The sequence below is a fragment of the Puntigrus tetrazona genome, unplaced genomic scaffold, assembly GCF_018831695.1.
Source record: "Puntigrus tetrazona isolate hp1 unplaced genomic scaffold, ASM1883169v1 S000000373, whole genome shotgun sequence".
NCBI lineage: Eukaryota > Metazoa > Chordata > Actinopteri > Cypriniformes > Cyprinidae > Puntigrus > Puntigrus tetrazona.
The window spans coordinates 126,538-138,708 of NW_025048028.1; the positions used below are offsets into that span (position 1 = coordinate 126,538).

The following is a 12,171-nucleotide window of genomic DNA, read 5'->3' on the forward strand; positions in this document are numbered from 1 at the left end:
CCTCCAATCCCATTAAGTGGACACCAAACATCTAATGTGTCCTGCTTGCTCAGCATATCATCTGCGTGTAATTAAATTAGCCGGAGCCCCAGGGGGGCGGGCCGATGCTTACGAGGCCGTGTGCCTGGATGGCACATCGATAAGCAGGAGCTTAAATAAAACCCCCCGCTGGCTCACCTCTGACAGGAAGGTCTGTGCCGACTTCTGGGCTCCTACATGTAACAAGTACTCGTACACGTAGAGCGCTAGCCTGTAAAACACAGAGAAACACAAACACAATCTCATTAATTCATATAACACTGTGCTCTACAAGCATTCTATTCTAGATAATAGGTAAATAATGCTAATAATTCTTTAAAAAAATATTTAAAAATGTTCAAAAGCCATTTTCACAATTAAATATGTGATTAAAATAAACAATTATTTATTGAATAAACTCACATTTTTCACATAGCACGAAGCCAGGTTCACATTAAGAACAATAACTTCTAAAAATAAGATAATAATTTTAGCGATAACATCAGTGGATGATATCGTCTATAAGTAAAATGAGCTTGTCTGCTGCTACAGCTCGTTATAGCAGGATTGATTTTGATTGGCTGTGAATATTTTTATCGCTTATCGAGCTGAAAAAAATAACTGATGTGACAGCTATTCAAACGATATAATTTCTCTGTGCTTTTATCGTTATAGCTGTGGTGTGGACTCTGCTATTCTTTAATATTTAGAAAGATTTGGACCTTCACATTAAGTGTCTAAACGAATGCAGGCTCAACATAAAGCAATGATTTTTTTTACATTTAATTGCTAACATAATATTAATATTGAATAAATTCTCCCATGTTAAGAAACTATTTTAAAGTAAAGTTAAAATTATTGTAAATATTATTATCCCTACTGCTGTTAAATAAGCTATTAATTAAAAGTTGACAAATGAAGTTGATTTACGTAAGATTATGCTCAAAATATAAATAATAATAATAATGCATTACTATATACTTAAGTGGCCAGGACTGACAAAGATGAACATGCAGTAAAAGTTTCCAAAATCAACAAATGCCAAGTTTTATCCATGAAGAAAACAATTTTATTTTAACTTAATAGCCGTAGTGACACTTCACTCTGGCTGGCATAAAAAATGAGGAAACGCGTGTAGAAAAGGTCATGCTAGAGATTGCACTTGAACAGCGAACGCCACAAAAAGACAAACTTTAGATGCAGATCAGCTTTCCTGATGCCCGAACAATCTATCAAACAAAATGAGGCTTCAGAAGCATCACTTTGCCTGTCAGCATAGGCCAAAAAGTACCATTTCCTTCGAGTGATGAACATGGTGACTGGGAAAAGAGAGAGGCATCCACGTTCATTCATCGATCTGCGTTTTTCAAATTTGATCACTTAACTCGGCACGGTTCATCTGAGGCCACCGTAGCTCTGTGCCTCAAAGCCAAATGTTCACACGCGTCCTAAACCTCAGTGAGACATAGATGAGAGTTAACGTAACAGCTACGACATTGCCAGGCGGCTGCTGTTAGGTTTCTAGGTTGGTAATTGACTGGTACTGGTCAAATGAGTCTTTATGATGCGGAGAAGTGGCTCAGGGTCCTCTTTTAAATGTAGATCTATGGGATTCTTCATCTGATTTATGGACTGGCATGTGGAAATTTAAAGTGTCAGCACTTTCCGTCTTGATGATTTGTGGTATAATTCATTACGTAATGTTCTTTAAACATTCTGGTCTAGACTAATCTATTCAGATATTTGAAAAAAAAAAATGCAAATGAAGCTGAAGAGTTTCAAATGACTTTGGACTTGTTGTCACTGATACATTTATATATTAAATTGTATAATAATAGTATTTTAATATTAGGACTGTGAATAAAAAATAAAAAAGACATTAACACATAAAATCCCTAAATTAATGCCAACATAAAGATAACATATTTAGCTCTAATAATAATAATAATAATAATAATAATAATAATATAATAAGAAGAATATTTATTATTATTACAACTATTATTATTTTGTTGTTATGCAGTTAGCCACAAAAAGTGAGACACCATTAAGCAAATATGTAAAATTAACAGTAAAAGATTAGATGCTCGGAATTTTATAATGGGTGGTTAAATTAAATAATTAAATATAATTAAATAATTAATGTAATGTAATAATTAATTAAATTTTTATTGTAACACATTAAATCCTAAAATTTATGTCAACATAAAAAAATGCTTTAATAATAATCATTATTGTTGTTATTTATTGTTAGCCAAAAAAATTATTTAAAAAATGTAAAAAAATATTATTTATTAAAAATGTATACAAATTGAGTGCATAATTCCTAAATAAATAATTGGGAAGCAGTAAAGTTTAATCGTTTCATTTAGGTTTGCAAACCTAACTCATTTATATATATATAATGATATATATATACGAATATAATCATATATATACGAATGTACATAAAATCTAATTTGAATATGCTTCACAATCAAATGGGTAATAAATACCGAATGAAAAACCTGAGCAGGGCTCTTTGATCAGATGAGTTCAGTCAGTATTGACTAGTAGTGATCTCTGCATTCATTTGCAAACAGTTCATCAAACGCCCCCTTAACCCTGAGTGTCAGATGCTGATTAAGAGACAAGACCAGTAAAAGCTGATTTATCACACACCTAAATTCATCCCTCCCAAACCATCAAGAAACTGTGACGTCCCGACATCTCGGTATGAAGGCAGCAGTAATGACAGTGAGTGAATGCAGAAGCCCAACAGTCCACAGAGCATCATTTTAGTAGAAATGCAAATGAGCTTCACAAGCAGTTTGGCCTTTCTGTCATTACCGGAGCCTCGCACGCTCAGAGACCGGTCGGTAATATGCCACCAAACGAATTCTAATGAACGAGCAGAACAATGCTTACGCAAAGAGATGTGCGTCCACTTATCCGCGTGTGGAATGCGACCGATCGCAGGTAGGGAAATGAACGAAGAGAGAAGGAATATCGGAGGAACAAGGGAGAACGAGCAGGGCTATGTGGTGAGGATAATAACTACGGATACTGACGCAAACAGCAGAGAAGATGAAAGGAGTCGGGTGGGTGGAAAAGTGGGGGGCAATTAATACTCCAGAGGTCTAGAAACTTTGGTAATGTCATGGTGATGGGAATGACGGGGGAGAAGCGCAGTGAAAATACCCCCTAGCAGGGCTGCAGAATGAACTCAATAGAAAACTCATCGTCTCCCTGCAAAACACTGAACAGAGAAGCTCACAGAATGTTAATCATCAAATACACAGGCCTGTTTATATATATATATATATATATATATATATATATATATATATATATATATATATATATAAACATACAGGCCTAACAAATCTTTGAAATATTATTACAAATATTTGTGTGGATGAGCCACATATTTATTTGCAAAAACATATATATATTTTTTAAATTTCAATTTTAAAAAAGTCTTGTATTTAATTGTTATCATGTTTTTGTTGTGTTTTATCGTGTTTGTTAGCTGTAATTTTTAGGTATTTTGTAACCTTTTGAAATTAATCAGCTGCAGTATGATGGAGATTAATTGGTATGCACCATGAAAAACATGATTTTTGACCATTGTCAGAGTGTCTCTGCTAATGAACTTTTATATTTATTAATTAGTATACACACACACACACACACACACACACACACACACATATATATATATATATATATATATATATACACGCACACACACACACACACATATACACATATATTCTAATTCATAAATATAAATACATATAGGTCTTTTAATGAGTCCTCAAAGTTAGGAAGTGGGCAAACAATCCAACACAGCATACTGATGAGCAATGCCTAGACACTTCCTGATGCAACTCAAGACAAACACACCAAACCGAGAGAAATATGATTTCTATTGGTTATTCCTTCCACTGGATCTCTGTCTGGATGTTTTTCGGTCAGTGTTTGAGTAAACCCCTGCTTTCGACTGTATTTCCCTTCCCCTTGAGATAAAACACTGACGGGAGGTAGGGGGGGTGTAGAGGACTATTAATGTTTCATAACGGTGGGGCGGTCCAGATTAGGACAGGAGATGAAAGGATTGTTTGGGTGAATGGAGTAATGAGTGAAACGGGGGAAAACATCGGTGACCTCTCTGCTCTGAGACAATCGGTAGCCAAACAAAGACAGCCGAGTTCCTCCATCAGGTCATGAGAGGATGAAGGGAGGTGTGCAACAATCTTCCACAAACACATTATGTACATTTCTCATGAGGAATCTTCCTTTATAGGTGGCGAGGGTCATAATTTTGATGTTAAAGGGGTGTTTTGGTTTTTTTTCTAGGCTTGACTGTGTTTATGGGGAGCGGTCTAACGCGTGTTAAAGGGATAGTTCATCCACAAAATAAAAAAATATACATATTGATGGTAATCTGCCTACCACCAGATATATGAGATGTTGGTGACTTTGTTTGGTGACACAAACCAAGATTTTTAACTCAAACCGCTGCAGTCTCTCAGTCATATAATGCAAGTCAAATTTTTGAGAGCAAAAAAACAAACAAACACAGACAAAAGCTAATTAAATCATGTTTCTTGTGACAAAAAACATGCAAAAACATGAAACGATCAGCGTTAAAAAAGTGAAATTGCAATCAAATTAAACACTATCTGCATCTTACTGTACAGAGACGACTAAAAAGTAAGGCATTCGTACGAGGTAACTGTTACGAACGCCTCAGCGCTCAACTAAGTGTTTGTTTAAACAATGGTGCATAAAGCGGACCATTTGGTGCGATACTGGTGATGCTCCACCACTGCTATTTCTTACATTTAGCAATTTAGCAACATAGCAATGCTGTGGCAACAATCCAAAACGCCCTGGCATGACGACAACCACTTTTGCATGAAAACAACCACTCATGTCATTGTCGCAAAAAGTACAAATCGAAAAACATGCTCTCCTTAGGGCTTGAGTTTCAGCGCAGGATTGTGGGTGCTGCACATCATTTCACTAATTCCAGCTGGATCGATGTTAATAACGCGGAAAACATTAAAGCATACGGGTTGAAGGAGGGTACGAATCCGCACAGATTATCAGATCAAATTTCTTTGTGAAACAAATTTCATCATTTCGTGATTCAGCGCTATACTGCATCTTCTCTTTTCAAGAGAACCGTGCACTCACACCCAAAACACGACCCTTCAGAAGCTCGCAAGTACCAAATTTGGTCGTTGTTATTTGTGTTGTTATTACTGTTAATAGCGAATAGCGTCAAAATAGCAGTAGGTTAAGTGAACGAAAAAAAACAGAGAATAAAAAAGCATGTGTACCAGTCTTAAAGTGACAATACTCTAAAAAAAATCTGTAAAAAATTACGGTAAAAAACTGGCAGCTGTGGTTGTCGGAAGTCTACCGTAACAAATACGGTAACAATGTTTTAGGTTTTAACTTAAATTTACCGGTAAATACCGTAATTTCATTATAAATGTTAATATACCAACCTATTAAATGATTCAAATCTGTTTTGTACCGACCAAAGTCACGTGATGAACCAAAGCAGCTTTTAAATAGTAACATATATAGAAGGTGAACGGTGTCATTCACGCAAACACTAAACACCATCATGGTGAGATCACACTGAAATATGCAATAAACGTTAATTTAACAACGTTTGATGTAACATACAACTCTAAGAAACGTCAGGTTAGTCACTGAATCATACACTGATTCTTTATAAATTCACGCCGAAATAAATTGAAACACTTTACTAAAATGTGTCTAAAAATCGACCTTCAAAAAGGGTGGAGATCATTTAATTTGGCTCATTCACAAATAAGATGACTCGTTCAGTGCCGCTCCGAATCATATTCATTCAGTAGGTTCAAATACTGAAATGCTCAAAGCGTTCATACGCAGCAAAAAAACATCAAACACATCAAGAACGATTCAGTGAATAAAGCAACCAAGAACGTTTCATTCACTTGAAAGCTATGGTCGAAAACATGGACTTGTACGGGCTGCTTACATCGTACACAAGTTGGCCGTCCATTCTTGGACGACAGATACAACCAGGCAAACCAGATCAATCTGGCAACCAGGTTTACGGGTAGTACCTGTCAAGCTTTGTCATGAGCACAGATAATAGATTGTGCCCTGGAGACGGAAATAAGGAAATAAACCGCCGTTGCTTGGAAATAGTGTCCCTGTTTGGTAAAATATTAAACAAGTTAATCACATCAGCACCAAAAGAAGTTGTGAGACTGTGTTGGGAGTTCAGGGACCGTTGCAGCACTGTGTTTAGGGAGCGTGAGACGTCTGGAAGAATCGGCTGAGTCACACCTGCGCAGAGGAGGCAAAGCTTATGCCAATTTGCAACTGCATTCCCTGAAAATGTTCCTGGTCTGCCATTATCGTCTGCAGCCAGACTCTGCCAGCCTCCCTGAGGGAGTGGGGCGAGGGGCCATCGCCGTCTGAAAGCCCGCTGACGTGGATCTTTGAGGGCCTCTCGCCTGGGCAGAGAGGAGCAGAGGAGAAGAGACAGAACGTTCTGAGGACGCCGCTGATATACAGGCAAAAATAAACAGTTTCAGCAGCGTGTCCCCTGAGGCCAGATCCAGGGAAGTGTCTGCCGCAACTACATCCAACAGGATGCTTTTGAAAGTGAGAGCATATGTATCTGCTGCTTCAAAGCGGCATTCTTTAAATTCAAGTGGTGCTTCATTATGAATTGACATCTAGCAACCTGGAGAGATGCTGGAACGGCTAGTCAAACCGCTCGCTTATAAAGTTCCTAACGTATGCACTTTTGCGCACATTGAATTAAAAACTATAGCAGATCCATTCATAAAGTGAAGCATTAATAAACAAAGTGAAATATCATTCACATCAAGATTGATGCAACATATCGATTTCACAATGGAGCGGATTAAATCTGCTAAGAAGAAAAATATAAAAATATATACATACCTTTTCAAATTTGACTTGCCCTGCCAACATTTCCAACATAATTTTTTTAATAAATAATTATATTTTATAATAAATTATGTAATTATAAATTTCACATTTATATTTTCTAATTAAAAATATATATATTTTCACTCAATTTAAAAATTTTATATTTTACATTATTTAATTTACATAATATTTATTTTAATTATATATACATACACTACAGTTTTAAAGCATGACTTTATTTTTTTAAAGTTATTATTTTTTAACAAGGCACTTTGGACATTGACAGTAAAGATATTTGTAATGTTACAAAATATTTCTTTTTTTTTTTTTTTTTTTAATGTCTTTCTACATTCTACTCAGAAATTCCCTAAAAAATGTTTTTCTTGATCAGTAAATCAGCTAATTAGAATTATTTCTGAAGAATCATATCACACTGAAAACTAAAGTAATAATGCTGAATTGTCAGCTTTGCATCACAGAAAAAAAAAGAAATGTTAAAATATAATCAATAGAAAACATTATTGCAATAATATTTCACAACATATTTTTTACTGTATTTTTGATCAAATAAATGCATCCTTGGTGAATACAAGACTCTTCTTACTGACCCCAAACGTCAGAACAGTAGTGATACATTGATAAAACCTTTGCTAAAAAAAGGCAAAACTATGCCTATAGACGACATGACATCCCATGACCCCTACTACAACCCCTTGTGTGTTTCTTTGATGAAGCACTACATGCTGAGGATTTGCCATCTGGCTTATTTAGAAAGTTCATGAATATAACAGGAAGTTCATCAGATGGACAAAACAGACTTAAAACCATTGATCTTTTCGTGCAAAGAATGGGCAAGGAAAACCATCAGGTTTGGTTTGAAAACCAAGAGGCAGTTTCCTCAATCATGCCTGTATGAGAAGAGGTCAAAACAGCAACTACAATAGTAATTCTTGATGAGATAAAAGGAAAAGTTCTAATGTTTTTGCTTGTTAAAATAAGACAGGAAGAGCAAAAGTTTGAGGCATCCTGTTTTACATAGTGCAGAAAGGCAGTCCAAACTTGACCAAATGAGATACACTTTGAGCTTTATCCGGGAAGTAAGACTGACAATGCCATGACATTTGATGATAAGGAAAAGTATTGTACAACAGCAGAGAAATGACCTTTCAGCGCAGTTGAGCACACTCAGAGGTCAACCACTGACAACTTTCACACTTCAGAACAAATGAGTGGCTCATATGGGACAAAAAATGACTATATCAGATTTCAAGAGACAAAATGACAGCTTGGCAATTAGGTTATGGGTTTCTTCACATATTTTCTGTTTCAATTCCAATTCCAAAGGCCCTCAATTTGATCCAACTGCTATTTGTTTAACAAACACCTTTAAGTCCCTTTTAAATATTCATTAAAAGTACCAGCTCACAAGAGTCGTTTGTTTGTGAATTGAACACAGGTTCAACCGTATGGTTTACTTTTCCTGAATGTTTTTTAAAAAAGGTTCATAAAAGTCATTTGTTCATGCATCAAACTATATAATGTATGTTTCTGATATTTTTAAAACTGGCTCCGAAGAGTTGTTTGTTAATGAATCAGTTACGATGTTAGAAATGTTAATGAGTCATTTGTTTTTATGAATCAGACTACATAATAGATGCATAGCGTATTTGTGATTGATAAAACAACTACTGGCTCCGAAGAGTTATTTGTGTGCAAATCAGACTACATTGGTTATACAGTATATTTTTTGTGATTCATTAAAAAGAACTGGCTCATAAGAGAATCTGTTTGTGAATCGGACTACACTAGTTGTACCATATGGTTCAGCTTCACTGAAAAGAGCCAGCTTATGGTTCTGTATTTTTTTGATTGATTTAAAAACTGGTACAAAAGAGTCATTTGTTAATGAACCAGAGTAAACTGGCGTCAGCAAATCTTTAGGGTATTCACACCAGGAGAGCACATGCTTTGGTACAGACCAAATATAACGTTGACTTCTTTTTTTTGATTCGCTTTCACGCTGCCCTTTTTGAAAGTGAACCAGAAACTAAACAACACCACACATGTGCTAAGGTCCATTTATTGGTTCATCCATTCAACCGTACAGGAGTTTGTTTGCGATTGCTGTATTGTGATTCCAAGTGAGATTGATGTATTCACACCAGCCCAAAAGATCGAAAATTGAAAGCCATTCAACTGAATCAAACAAAACTCAAGCTTCACCAAAAAAAAACAATTGTTCATAAATCAGACTAAATAATTGTTCCACAGTATGTTTTAGTTTAATTTAACTACTGGCTTTATTTACTGGCATTATTTGCCTGTATATCAGACTAAACAAGTGATGTACATTTACTAATTTTAATTATATTATTTTTAGATTCTTTAATTTAAAAATTATTTTAAAATGACTTAATGGTAAAACATTTAAAAACGATCTTTTAAATTATTATACATATTTTTTACCCATAAAATTAGGTTTCCTTTTCAAAGAAAATCTTCCAAATAGCAAATTTACACATATTATAATTATACACAAAAATCTAGCCAATGCATCCAAATAAAGGCAGTACGTTTTAAGTTCGGGCGAAACCAAAACCAGCATAATTTTACAGGGGTTTATTCGAGAAAGTAGTTGATATGTAGTCATGCACATCTCTGGGCACAAAAGAAACTCAGGCTGAATCTACACACAAAAAAAAACAGCCCTTTGCACTCTTCTGTGACAGCAGGTCAGTTCGATAGCCTGTCTCCATGATGAAAAGATAACATGTCACAGCCTAGTACCTCCACCATGCAATAGTCTCCCATAATGAACACTCCCAAACACGCAGTGACAGGGAGGAGAGAAACAAAGTTCCCCAACAGTATCTGAGGCGCTTTCTCTCTCCTCTCGTCACGCATGCTTAACCTTGTGCCGCTGCGTGGACCACACTGTTTGCATATTAATGTGTGGAGATATTAGAGAGGTCTGCTCTCCCGAGAATCAGCAGAGGAGAGAGAGAGAGAGAGAGATACGCAAAACCAAAGACAGATATACAAATACCAAACATACCCAGCTATATAGCAGGCAGACAAACTGTGAAACCACAAACTGCATTCTGAAACGCACCTGGACGTTTCTAGAAGCTCACAGATTGAAAGACTGCAAAGACAAATCTGTATTGCGTTAGATGGTATATATCTGGCTGCAAAATAAAACCTAAATATGTGGCTTAGGACAATTGTCAAATTGCAGAGAATACCATTTAATTGCGAGTAAAGCGCACGTCCTTTTACGCACGAGCAGCTCCTTGGTTATCTATCTCAGCTCACAGTCAACATGGCCCCCACATAAACTTAACTCTCTGTTTTGCAAATTTCGAGTTGCTTATAATGCGCATTCGGAAACGCAATATGCATGAACCGCCTTCATCTCAAATTTAAGAAGTGCTTCCAAAACCTCTCTTTTGTTGTCAAAAAAGAGAAGCGCATTAAAAAGTCACAATTAAAAAAATGCATAGACCTAAAATCCTTAAATGAACGAGACAGCTATAAATATTAGTATCGCGATTTTAAATTTGTACTGTGACGAAAAACTGTTAAACGGAGACAGTAAATGAATCATCTAATGAAGATAACAAGGAGCTCAGTGCCTTTAGATACTGTCAAAATAAAAGCCGACACATTGCCCACAAAAAATAACTTAAAAATGGCAGATATTGGCTGACTGATTGGTTAATATGTCGTTTGAACACTAGTACAAATTAAACACTCGTTTTTGCATCTGTGGCCATGGCAAACCTCAACAGAAGAATATTCACTAATCCAATTAATGTGCCATTATGAACATGTGGCCATTTTGACATTATCGATGCTTAAATGTGCATTTTAACTTTTATCTATCTATACAAATTTGATCTTTTTCCACTTACAGCACAACTGCGTCACGGCGCTAGCTGGAGGCAAAAAGTGAAAACCGGAGGTGGCTAATTCAAACCATCGCAAGGCTTAGCAATATAAGGAGCTTAAAATAAAATAATAAGGTAAAATAATATTGTTGTGATTTTTGGTCATTTAAAATTTTATCGCATCCTGCTGCCAAAAAACGATGACAGCCTGGACCGAAACGATCATCAAATATGCTCACATTAAATAAAATATTGTCTTTTGTTGTGATGGGTGCTATATCGGATATGAAATAACATTTCGTACATCGGTGTAAAACAACAAACCGACAATTTATATTTAATCAAATGCAATTGTATATACATTGCTGTGATTGAGGCTGGAATAATAAGGTAACTGTTAAAATAGTCGCCTGCTGAAACGGAAACATATCTTCATAACTAGACAGACACAGGCGAGTTTGTCTTTACTATACACCTTAGTTTTCTATAGAGATGTGAATCACTCCACTGGAGGTAATGAGTGACCTTTCATACGCAGGTAAAAATGATATTTTTTCCAATGATTGTTAAAAAAAACAAGCTGACAAACTTAATATCTAGCATTCAAAGTGCTTGACGTGGAACAGAAAACCAATGCTATCTCACAACCAATTTGTACAGGTTTTACAAGGTGGATAATTCGTACAACCTCACTGGTACAACCCCCAGTGACATTCAGGGCGGGTTACATATGTACAGTTTCATATGTATTGGCAACTTGTAAAATAAGTATGATTTAGCAAAAGTGAGGTCATACGTGTGGTATGTTTCAGAGCTAAAATGGTTTTGTTTACCACGAACGAAGCCTAACCTCCATTAACAATCGGACAGATTCATTTTGTGCCTCGCACACTTTTCCATCCGTCGGGACATCAGCTTTGAGTTTTTAATTTTTTTTTTTTTACCCTCCTCATATCAGACAAACCATCCTCCTTGACAGTTAACCACTTGTCCGCTTTTCTTTCAAGAGAAGAGATAAAAGGTACTGTGATCTTCTCAAAGCAGTCACCTCTTTAAACCTGCCAGTGCTACAACGCCATACGGTCTAGCGGTTGTCAAATTCAAACAGCGTAAGTGTTAAAACAGAACCGACTGATTCTGTACTTAAAACGTTATGTCAAATGCTTCTTTTGTCGTTCAACGACATCACGCTTTTATCCTTTGGATGCTGAGATTTGCTTTCCAAGAAGACATTCGAGGATTTGGAGCACAAATAGCAATTAAATATTTGAAATCTGAGCATAGCTAAAATATATATTTCTAGCAAAAG

General features: G+C 35.9%; 1 protein-coding gene across 1 annotated transcript in view; it reads right to left on the bottom strand.

Annotated features, from left to right (window-relative positions):
- The window catches only part of ssbp2b (single stranded DNA binding protein 2b), a 54,957-nt gene that overhangs the window by 40,655 nt on the left and 2,131 nt on the right, over positions 1 to 12,171 (bottom strand). The window contains exon 2 of the mRNA XM_043231421.1: positions 178 to 250. Within this exon, the coding sequence (XP_043087356.1) occupies positions 178 to 250 (73 nt within the window). The remainder of the gene's footprint in view (positions 1 to 177; positions 251 to 12,171) is intronic.